Source organism: Phymastichus coffea, unplaced genomic scaffold, assembly GCF_024137745.1.
Source record: "Phymastichus coffea isolate CEN01 unplaced genomic scaffold, Cenicafe_Pcof_1.1 PCOF00015, whole genome shotgun sequence".
Taxonomy (NCBI): domain Eukaryota; kingdom Metazoa; phylum Arthropoda; class Insecta; order Hymenoptera; family Eulophidae; genus Phymastichus; species Phymastichus coffea.
In genome coordinates, this window is record NW_026706826.1 from 563,406 (window position 1) to 575,688 (window position 12,283).

At 36.8% G+C, this 12,283-nt stretch overlaps 1 protein-coding gene across 1 annotated transcript in view; it reads right to left on the bottom strand.

Moving 5' to 3' along the window:
* LOC131675042 (glutamate receptor ionotropic, kainate 2-like) overlaps positions 1 to 12,283 on the bottom strand; it is a 2,022,482-nt gene that overhangs the window by 513,439 nt on the left and 1,496,760 nt on the right. Inside the window, exon 12 of the mRNA XM_058953868.1 lies at positions 9,654 to 9,945. Within this exon, the coding sequence (XP_058809851.1) occupies positions 9,654 to 9,945 (292 nt within the window). The remainder of the gene's footprint in view (positions 1 to 9,653; positions 9,946 to 12,283) is intronic.

Sequence of the window (12,283 nt, forward strand, 5' to 3'; positions counted from 1 at the left end):
GCTATCTTTTTCTTCTTTTTTAGGTTGCAATAATTTTTTACGTTTGGTTTTTCTCTGCTGACTGAGTGTTGTTTCATCAACAAACTTTTCAAGTGGTTCAATCACAGGCTTGAAAGTCTCTTTGACAAATTTTTCAGTTGCTAATTTGTCAGACTTTAACAAATTATAATTATGTTTTATTGCTTCGCAAGCTTTTTCCATTTGACGAAGAATATTAACCTGTTGACCTAACTCAGTCATGTTGTCAATCTGCAATCTTGTTGCCTACTGTCGGTATTATGTTGAATGATTTGCATTTATAATGAACTTATCAAAACCTTTTCTGAATCTAAAAGCGTCTATTTTTCGATCCTTGTCAATTACAAGAAAGCTGTAATCTTCTTTCCAACACAAGGAACAAATTTCTGTAAAACATTGGTATGATATATCAGTATTCACATGATCATTATAGATATGTTTTAAATTCATATCATCTTGGTTGAAAATTATTAAAAAATTCACATTATCTCTCACTAAGTGCTTGGGTACTTGAGCATATGATTGGCATAAGTAAAAGCAATCAACATTTCTATGTCCTCCTATACAATAAAAAGCCTTCACATTATCTTGCTTATCACAAACAATGTCATTAAAAATCATAATAGAGTTTAGACATGCTTCGTCTGGTGATATAACGAGATCGTGCTCGCTAAAATGTAAGTAGTCAACACCTTTGATGGGTTCAAGAAGTTGCTCAAGAAAGAACCCCGCAGAATCCTTATAGGAAATGGCTTTCGGTCAAATTTTCTGAAACTTTGGGAAATGATAGTTCTTGGCACGTAGAACAAAAGTTCTCATGGGTGCAAACCATGAAATCCATTTTTTCTCGAGCTACAGCCCCTCAAAGTCAACCCCTTTCGCGTATATGCTGTATAGCGAGGTAAATATTGTTCTGATTGGATGTAATATATGCATATACACATGTAGTTTGAGTACATACAAGCAGTATATATATATATATCCCATCTTCGATACATCAATCATCAGTGCTACCGTTTTTTTGGGGGGGGGTAGAGCTGACGATCTCACGGCTTCTTCTGTTCGGGTTCCGGCTTATCTGGTAATCCTTTTCAGGGCAACAGTCAAGTCATCTGAGCGGATTTCTACAAGCTACCGTGGTATAGTTGGTCCTGCTGTTCTTTTGGGGATAGTGGACCTGACGATATTACGGTTATTTGTGAGTTTCTTTTTTTCCCTGCCAGTAATCATATAATAGTTTTAAAAAAATGCGGTGCTATGTATATAATAGAGTCCAACCCACGGGTTTTGGCATTCATGAATGGTGACGACAATGCTAATAAACGTCAAATAGCTATTACTAGACGAGATGAGCTTGACCATCCTCCAGAAGTTCTGGATCAGAATTCAAGGATCTGCATCAATTGCAATCGCATGATCATTGAAGAAATGAATATGATGGATGCTGATCCTGGATCTTTGCGACTGAATGTTGTCACGCAAACAGCATCTCAGAGTTGTATCATTTGTAATAACCCAAATGAGATTCATAAATTATCATTAGATTGTCGGATTCAGGTATTTATAAAACGCAATATTTATATACCAGATAACGTGCGCAGTTGTGCGCATCACCTTGATAATGATGGCTTATTTTTCAATATTCTTTTGTTAGGTTTACAGTTCATCAACAGACCTTACATTATCAGAGGACAGCAGTTACAAGTCTTTCTTCAAGGACTTAGGAACGTCGCACTTGATAGGGGAACAGGTATAGACTACGATAAGTTGACTGATGAGGAGTTTGAGTGTTTGTCCCCAATCAATAAACAACAGCTTAAAGAACTCCTAACTTATTGTGATCCTGTTGTTCAAAATGGAAAGTTGAGGCACGTCGGCAGGACAGATTTATTGATATTCTTATACAAAATGAGACAAGGCCTGAGCGATGAGTTTTTGAAAGTCATTTTCAACCAATCAAGTAGGCAAAATGTTAGTTCTATCATTGATTATGTCAGGTCCTCGTTGCTACTAAGATTTGTTCCAGAAAATATCGGGCCTGGATCTATAACTAGGGAGCAATTCGTACATCAACATATAACAGAGTTTGCAAATGAACTCTACAACCCTGAACCTGCAGAAAGAAGAGCAATAGCCGTGATTGACAGTACGTATACCTACATTCATAAAAGCTCAAACTTCCGCGTGTTCATACTCTCTTCACAAAAACCGTCACCTTTTGAAACCAACCCTAGTAGTAGCGCCGGATGGTTATATCCTAACCATTTTCGGTCCATATTTTTCAGATGCTCGAAATAACGATGCCGAAATTCTTCGCGAAGAGTTCGAGAGAGATTCTGATGCTTTGGTAAACTGGTTCCAAAATGGTGACATTGTTTTAGTAGACAGGGGCTATCGCGATGCTATACCTTTATTGCAACGTCTCGGTATTGAACACAGAATGCCTGCTCTATTGCAATACGGGCAAAGACAGCTTACGACTGTAGATGCAAATGATTCCAGGATCGTAACGAAAAATCGCTGGGTAGTTGAAGCACGTAATGGTCATATAAGAAATATTTTTAAGTTTCTGGCCCAGACAATAAATCTGGAGCACGCGAAGCATCTTAATGCCTATTATCGTATAGCTGGAGCTATCATTAATAGATACCACCCTGTTCTTATAATGCAAGGTGCAGATGCTGCACAGGCCAGAGAGATCATTCGAAGATCAAGGATGCCCAATGTTGTGCAAGCGAGAGTAGAGGTAGACAACTTAGTTCGGAGAAATGGCCAGTGGCGAAGATTGAACCAGGAAGCTGTGGTAGATTTTCCAATATTTGATTTGGACTACTTTAGAGATCTGACTATCGGCACTTACCAAATGAATCTTTCACCTTCATATGTTCAAGATAAAGTAGTAAGGGGTAACGATGAGGAATTTCAGCTTGATCAAAATAATAAGCCAGGATTCTTGCGTATACGTTTGTATTCAAGATTCCGCAACGCTACCAGGCACCAGATTTTTATATCATATGCAGTCCAAGATGTAGACAATGAAGATCGTCAGAATGACGAAGATACAATTCTGGGCTACTATTGCACTTGTCAAAGTGGGGCACGTACTCTAGGTACATGTGCACACGTTGCTAGTGTATTGTGGTATTTGGGATATGCACGGCATCAAGAAAATATTAGATACCCTGATGATTCATTACTGAATACTACAGCCGATGCTGCGAACTGAGGTAATCAGCATAATGAAATAGACATAGTGGGTGAATAACTATGGATAAAAAACTAGACACGTCCGTGTTCTTTTTTTTTTTTTTTTTTTTTTTTTTTTAAGAAACGCACACACCGACCACCTATGTGTACAGTGTATATTGTCCGTTTCTTTAGGTGGAGAAAGCGTTTGAAAACTCCACCTCTTAGCCTTGATTCCCTGCAGAACCGACGTTAGTCATTACATCACGGGAGAGGCCGCACTGAAACCTCATTGATACCAACCTATGTACCGGCGAACACCCAGTGGGAGAGGACCCTCAGTCGAAATGTCTTCAGCAAAAACCGCAGCCCAGGTCGGGATTCAAACCCACGACCCTGAGATCGTGAGCCCGGCACTCTACCAACAGGCCACAGATATCCCTTGTGTGTGTGTGTGTGTGTGTGTGTGTGTGTGTGTGTGTATATATATATATATATATATATATATATATATATATATATATATATATATATATATATATATAAGCTTGTATGTACTCAGACTTCATGTGTATAAGTATATATGTATGAATATATGCATATATTACATCCAATCATAACAATACTTGTTTACGTAGCTATACAGCATATGCGCGAAAGGGGTTGACTTTGTTGAGGGGCTGTAGCTCGAGAAAAAATGGATTTCATGGTTTGAACCCATGAGAACTTTTGTTCTACGTGCCAAGAACTATCATTTCCCAAAGTTTCAGAAAATTTGACCGAAAGCCATTTCCTATAAGGATTCTGCGGGGTCCTTTATATCGTAATCAATTGAAATAACCTTATCTGAAAAGCGTCGAACAAAGTTTTTCCACATTCAAAATCCGTATACTCGTACACTTAATAGTTGGATTTTCTCTGTAGTTCCAGTTGGAATTTTCATAACTTAATCATCTTATTTTTTAATCTAGATCCTTTAATTACTTGTTCACAGTGATCACTCCAAGATTCTAGCGATAATACACTGGTAGAACAAACATTTGGATGAAAAATATTCTTTAATCAAATTTCAGTTCTTCAGTTCTTTTTCAATTATATTGAATTATTACTTTCCTAAAATGAAATTTCCAGATTTATATAGTTCTATGTATACGAGGTCTGTCCGGTAAGTAACGGGCCTACGTTTATATCTTCGCGCCATAGTGTTCGAGCGACCTCTACGGGACAGAAACGTCAACAGTAAAGCCTCACGAATCTATTGGTTACTTACTGACACCTGCCGGACGTATAGTTCATGCGCAGGGTGTCTTTGTTTACAGTGCCTTTTTCGTGTACGTCGGATTTTGATATTGTCAAAAATGACTGAAAAACTAGATCAACGAATTTGCATCAAATTTTGCTTTCAACTCGGAAAAACGAGTTCGGAAACTATTGAAATGATGGAAAAGGCCTTCAGAAGCGAGTGTATGAGCAAAACACGAATAAAAAAGTGGTATAAACGGTTTAAGGATGGTCACACTTCTGTCGATAGTGATTCTCGTTCCGGCCGACCTTCGACGACAAAAACTGCAGATAATATTGAGCAGGTGCGACTTGCAATCGAACAAGATCGTCGTATCACTGTGCGAGAACTAGAAGAAGACCTTGGGATACTAAAAACTATCATTTTAGAAATTTTAACCAAAAATTTAGGAACGAAACGCGTGTGTGCGAAATTCATTCCAAAATTGCTCACAGCAGAGCAGAAGAACATTCGCTTAGAAATCGCTCTGGACAATATGGAAATGGTCAATAATGCTTAGAAAAGTTATTACAAGTAATGAATCATAGGTTTATGGTTATGATCCTGAAAAAAAACAACAATCTTCACAGTGGAAGCATTCTGAATCGCCAAGACCAAAAAAAGCACGTCAAAGTCGGAGCAATGTTAAGTCAATGTTGATTGCCTTTTCGATTGTGAAGGTATTGTACATCATGAATATGCACCAACAGATCAGACAATCAATAAAGAATACTACGTTTAAATTTTGAAACGTTTGCGTGATGCAGTAAGAAGAAAACGGCCGCACTTTTGGGAAAGTGGTGACTGGCTCTCCATCACGATAATGCGCCAGCGCATTCATCCAATCTTGTGCAGTAGTTTTTGAGCAAACACAATATCGCATTGCTTCGAAAACCTCCATACAGTCCCGACATATCCCCTTGTGACTTTTGGCTGTTTCCAAAACTAAAAAAACCACTCAAAGGACACCGATTCGATGACAAAACAACAGTTGAAAATAATGCGACAAGTGTACTTAAGACTATCCCTAAATTTAATATAAGCATAAGCAAACCATACATGGTTCCCCGAAGAATTTTTGGCGCTGAAACCGAATCCGGCCTCAGAATTTCTCCAGTACGTCAGGATTTTGAGATATCCTAACCTAAAAGTGCGAAAATAGCGATTTTTGCCTATATTTGAGGTTACGTAGCACTACGACATTCTCTATACACAAAAAACTATAAACGACATCTTAAAGTAGCAGCCTAGTCTTTCAAAATGCCGTTGAGTTTGCTCAAATAGCTTATTTTTTCTTTGATATATTGTATTTTAAAGTTTTTCGATTTCATAAATATTGTACCTCTCAGAACATACTCGTACAGCTTTGAAAGTTTCGACGTCGAACTTTATGTCAAACGACTTCAATCAACTACTGTTCTGCAACAAAATTAAGATATATACAATAGACAGGCTAACCTACCTTTAACCTAAATTATATCATTCCCACAAATCCTTACAACCCTTAAAAACCACCTCTGCCAACCCTCAAACAGGCTAACCTACCTACGATAAATCTGGGTAGAGTGAGTTTAATCGACTGCTTTTCTATGAGGAACCTAAGATCTCAACCACAGATAGGCTTATCTGTTTTCTCCTTGACGTACTCTATCTCCAGATACCCTTACAACCCTCATAAACCGCCCTACCAGCCACCAAGTAGGCTAACCTACCTAACGCTGGTTAGAACGAGTTTAATCAATTGCTTTTCTATGAGGAACGTAAAATCTCAACCAGATAGGCTTACCTGTTGTCTCCTTGATATATTCTATCCTCAGAAAACCCTACAACTCTCAGAAACCCCCTCTACCAACCCTCAAGCAAACTAACCCACCTAATCCTTGGTAAAGCGAGGTTAATCAACTGCTTTTCTGTAAAAAAATGAATATCTCATTGACATTGTCTCTGATATACCCCTCTTCAGGTAGGAGTGGTTTATAAGGGCTGTAAGGGTTCGTGGGGATGACGTAATTTAGGTTGAAGTTGGGTTAGCCTGTCCATGGTATATATCTTAATTTTGTTGTAGAACAGTAATTGATTGAAGACGCTTGACACAAAATTCGACGTCGAAACGTTCAAAGCTATATATGTTCTGAAAGATACAATATTCATGAAATGAAAAACTTTAAAATTTAATATCTCAAAGAAAAAATAAGCAAACTGAGCAAACTTAACGGCATTTAAAAGGACTAGACTGCTTCTTTAATATGTCGTTTGTAGTTTTTTACGTGTAGATAATGTCGTGGTGCTACATAACCTCAAATATAGGTAAAAATCGCTATTTTCACACTTTTAGATTAAGATATCTCAAAATCCTGCCGTGCTGGAGCAATTCTGAGGCCGGATTTGGTTTCAGCGCCAAAAATTCTTTGGGAAAACATATATGGTTTGCTTGTGCAAAAAATTAAGGTATTTTTGTAGGACTGTGTTATTGATTTGATACCACCACCTAAGCTTGATCTTATATTAGGCGTTGTCAACACTTTATACATGCACATGGAATTAGATTTCTCAAGAGATAGTTTACTTTGGGCTAAAAAATGTAATATCTCGCAAGATTTTGCGTACGGTTGATCATTTTCAAGAAACAATTGTAAAATTTTGTTAAACAAAGTAGACGTACTGAGAAGTATTTGTGATATATGTAACGGAGAATCTCAGTTGTCCTTCTTCGGATTGCTCGCGACTGCCCGTACAGATTATTTATTCAGGGATTCGGGAAGCAAAATCGTTCCCACGGCTGAATAACTCGTCGAGCACAAGCGCTAATCGTACACGGATTGTTACACGGGATCAGGAGCGACTGTGAGGGTAATAAATGAGGCCAAGTTTGAATCAACAGTAATCTTTAATAATAGTGGTGACGAAATGATAAATAATGGAACTTAATCGCGGACAAATTAATCGAAACAAAAGGAAATTAAACGGAATATAAAATAATCGGAGAATACAAATCAAAGAAAAATACAAAATAAAATAAACTATAAAATAGTAGGAAATATGCAAAACAGTAGAAAATACAAAATAAACAGAAATTACAAAATAAAAGAAAATTACGCTCGCATACAAAACGACAACCGCCCGAACAAAACAAAGCGCGACCTCGCAATCGTCAGAGCTGCCGAACTGCGAGGTGTTTATCCGACGCCTCGGATAGAGAGAGACAGAGAGAAGAAGAAAACACCACACCGACCTTGCCTCGAGTCGACTCCGTATATCTATCGGCGACCTTTGTCCTCGTTGAAAGCGGAATGCTCTGGAAAAGGCAAAACGGATGTCTAGGTGACAGGTCTTCTTCTGCGTCTTAAATCTTTTCCCGATCGAGGCCGGGCGATGTTGTTATTGTTGTTATTATTATCGTTGTTATTCCTGTTATCGTTGTTATTAGTGTTGTCGTTGTTACTCCTGTTAGTGTTGTTGATGTTATCGTTGTTATTGCTATGTTGGACGTCGATGTGTTGGTGTGTTGGAGTGTTGGTGTGTTAGAGAGTCCCGAACGTATGTGTGTGTAGCCGGCCGTTGTTAAATGTGTGTGCGTGTGCAGGTCTCGTTGGCCCGTGTCTCGCCTCGTGCCCAGGATTGGCGAGGAATTTGCGGTCACCTCAATTCACCAAGATGGCCGCACACGCGCACACTGCCGCGTTACCTCGCCGGTCGCCCACGTGCACCGGTGCCGGCTCCACTACCTCCGCGGGCAAATATTCGAACAGACAACGTTCCGCGCACCGGGCACGTATTCCCAAAAACCACAAGTTTTCGGCGAGGGCGGGGGGGCTCACAAACCACAAACGAAGCCAGGAAAACCAAAAGAAAATGTGTGCGCGCGGCGGATCGTACGGCTGCTCAATGGGTACTGCTCCATTCCTCTTCACGCCAGCGAGATGCGCGCGCAGATCTGCCGACGTCTCGCTGGCTCTCGCCTATCTTCTATCTCTCTCTCTCTCTCTCTCTCTCTCTCTCTCTCTCTCTCTCTCTCTCTCTCTCTCTCTCTCTCTCTCTCTCTCTCTCTCTCGCTGTGCTCTCCACGTCGGCTCCCTCCAATCGCTGCCATCGCCGTCGCACCTCAAAAGAAAAGAATAAAAAAAAAGAAGACGGAGCGATTAGAGTGTGCTCAACCAGCGCACACTCCTAGCTCGGCAAGGCGTACGGCGAATCAGTGAGAGCCCGGCGGAGAGCAACGGTCGAGCCGTAATTCTCCGTCACATATAAAATGTTTGAAATATTTTAAATGATTTCGAGATTTCAAGGTCGTTATTAGTAGTTGTTTTTCTTGTACTTTGCAAGACGATTGTAAACAATCAATTTCAGAGATCCGAAAAAGTTATATTACGTTAAATATTCCGATTACGCCTAAAATTCACGTCGTCTTGTTCTATGTCCCAACATTTTGTGAATGAATTAAAAAAGGCTTAGAATTTTATAATCAACAGGCCGTAGAATCTTTACATGCTGATTTCAAAACGATTTGGTCCAAATATAAAGTTTCGAAAAAAGATTCTGATTACCCTGAAAAATTATTACGCACAGTACAAGAATATCACGCAAAACATGTTTAATTTTGTATTATAAATTAGTTGATAAATTTATAACATTGTAAGCTAGTCACCCTCTATATGATTGTGTTTAATTATGTTCCTTATTACATTAAATATCATTGTAATCAATTTTTTTAAAGGTGTATTTAATAAAATGAAAAAGAAATCTAAGACGTTAAATGAACCGAAAAATTATTTTTTTTTTAATTTCAAAACTTGGTTTTTTGGAAACAGGGGGGCGGGGGAATTGGGCTAAAATTTTTTTTGCATGCTATTCAAACGTTCTTTAATCAAGTACAATAATAAAATTGTAAGAAATTTGTTTTTGTATTCAGTCTCACTTCAGGAACATCGTGTCCAACTATGAGTATCCTCAATATTTAAATTATAACAAAGATATACTAATAATAGGTCATTTTCTGAATGACAAACGAGCTTATCTTAAAGATTTTGGTGCGCTGAATCTAAATCTGGTTTCAGATATATTCCATCACGTCAGGTTTTTGAATTAACCTAATCTAAAAATGCGAAAAACAAGCACTAAAATGTTATACAAAATCTTGTATATCTGTATAATCTATATGTTTACTTACCTAAATTCATGAATGGCATTGTGAAGTCAACTGCTTGCTCACGATCATATGTTATTGTAAGATCAGCTATAGCTAAATCTGCTTTTTGATCTAAAAGTTCTTTAATCATTCCATCCCACTCTTTTAATTCTCTGTTATATGAGCCGTAACGACCGTCTGGTACTAATCGAATTGTGTAATTAAATTTTAATATACGAGCTATTTCTTGAATGAGGTCGACGCTATACCCTTCAAATTGTGAATTACCAGATAGCTTCTTACTTGACTCTTTCCACATACAATATGGCGCACTCTGAAAAAATTAGATAGGTATGATTTTATGATTATACAGTGATTATACAGAATGATTATACAGAATAATTATATGATTACACAGTGAAACTAATAAATTGTCATGCAGCGATTATTAAGCCATATTAATTCAGGCAAAGGAAAAATTTAATAAGACACAGTAACAAACTAACTGGGAAATTCGTTACATAACGAGAAAATTAAATATACCCCTTTTGTTTACTTTTCATTCACAATAGTTTATAAAAAAGAATTTTAATCAGTTACAATAATTATTAGTTAAAGAAAAAGCAGTACACCAATAGATTTCCTGAAAAAATGAATAATAGTTTAGTTTATCTTTAGTCTATCTTAACATTTCGAGTTATGTAAAAAAATTGATGTATGCAAAAAAAGAGACGTATGGAATCCTTATAACACTAAAATATCTTTTTAGCAATCACCTTTCATTTTATATCTGTAAAACACACTGTGTATCTGAATACTTACTGTATTATTTACATAAGTACGATCTCTCTTGAAGTTGAATGATACAGTGCCGCTCACGCACTTTTACCCCCCCACGGGCAAAATCAGTCTAACTTCAAAGTTTTATATCTCTGGTAGAAATTAACGTACAGAGACGCGCGTGGGTGCGTTTGAAAGGTCTTTCGGAGAGCTTTCAAATGATATGACTAACGGTTGCCATCGATTGTTTTTTAAATTTTGCAACAATTATGCAAAATTGAAAATTCTGAAATTTTTTTATTATTTTTGACAATTAGCCAATTTTGGAAAAAAAATCGTACGAAAATTTGAAGTATACCATTTTTTAGCTATTACCAAGCCCTATCTGAATCACTCATCAAAAATTTATTTTCGTCAAATATGACGCGCGCACGGGCATTTTTTCCTGGAAGTGACAGTTTTTTTCAACATTTTTTATCTCTGTCAAATTGTAACAATCGAAAAAAATTTATAGGAAAAAAAATGTTTGTTTTTTCACGTCGAATACTGCAATAATTTTTTTTTTAATTTTTCGAAAAATTTTTTTTTTCGGTTTTTTTCAATTTTTTTTTCTCACAGTCGGTACGCTAAAAAGATGAGAAACCACAAAAAAAAATTTTTTTCCACCCATTCAATAATACTACATAATAAGTATCGTAAATTACATAAAAAAAAAAATCTTTTTTTTTTCGACCTTGAAAAATAATTTAAACCGAAAAAAAAAATTTTTCGAAAAACCAAAAAAAAAATTATTGCAGTATTCTACGTGAAACAACAAACATTTTTTCTCGTTTAAATTTTTTTCGATTGTTACAATTTGATGGAGATAAAAAATGTTGAAAAAAACTGTCACTTCCAGGAAAAAATGCCCGTGCGCGCGTCATATTTGACGAAAATAAATTTTTGATGAGTGATTCAGATAGGGCTTGGTAATAGCTAAAAAATGGTGTACTTCAAATTTTCGTACGATTTTTTTTCCAAAATTGGCTAATTGTCAAAAATAATAAAAAAATTTCAGAATTTTCAATTTTGCATAATTGTTGCAAAATTTAAAAAAACAATCGATGGCAACCGTGAGTCATATTATTTGAAAGCTCTCCGCAAGACCTTTCAAACGCACCCACGCGCGTCTCTGTACGTTAATTTCTACCAGAGATATAAAACTTTGAAGTTAGACTGATTTTGCCCGTGGGGGGGTAAAAGTGGCTGACCGGCACTGTACATACAGGGTGAGTCAATTTAATCTGTAGAACCCTATATCTCAAATTTTATGCATAGTACAGAAAAATAGTTCCAAAGTTGCTCAATACCAAGGGGATCATATTTTGGTGACCTTAAATTTGACCTTAAACATGATGGGTCAAGGTCATTCCAAGGTCATATAAAATAAAAACCCTTAATTTATCTCGAAATAATATTCGGAATAATGTTCAAAAGTTTGTTTTCGTGACCTTCAGAGAGTTAATTCAAGAGCAAAATTTAAAAAAGTTGGACAGTAATTTTTTTAAGTTCTCTAACGAAGCAGTCGCTATGAAAGTACTATTTGAAACATGTTAACTTAAGTGTGATACTTTTGATCTTGAAAGTAACTCAAATAAGAGAATATCGACCTGTTCCTTCCCCCCTTTCTTTTCCTATCCTATTCTTTCCACTACTTCGCTTACTCATTCCTCTCTCTACCTTCCCTCTCGTATTATTTCGCTCCTTTTTCCCCCTTCCTCTCACTTCATGTGATTAGTCATATGAAGCTGTTTAACCGTGTTCGAGTTGAAAGATAAATAAATTGAAAATTATTGGTTTTATCTTAAAGAACTTAAGATTTAATTAAATTTATTCAATTTTAATTTCAATGC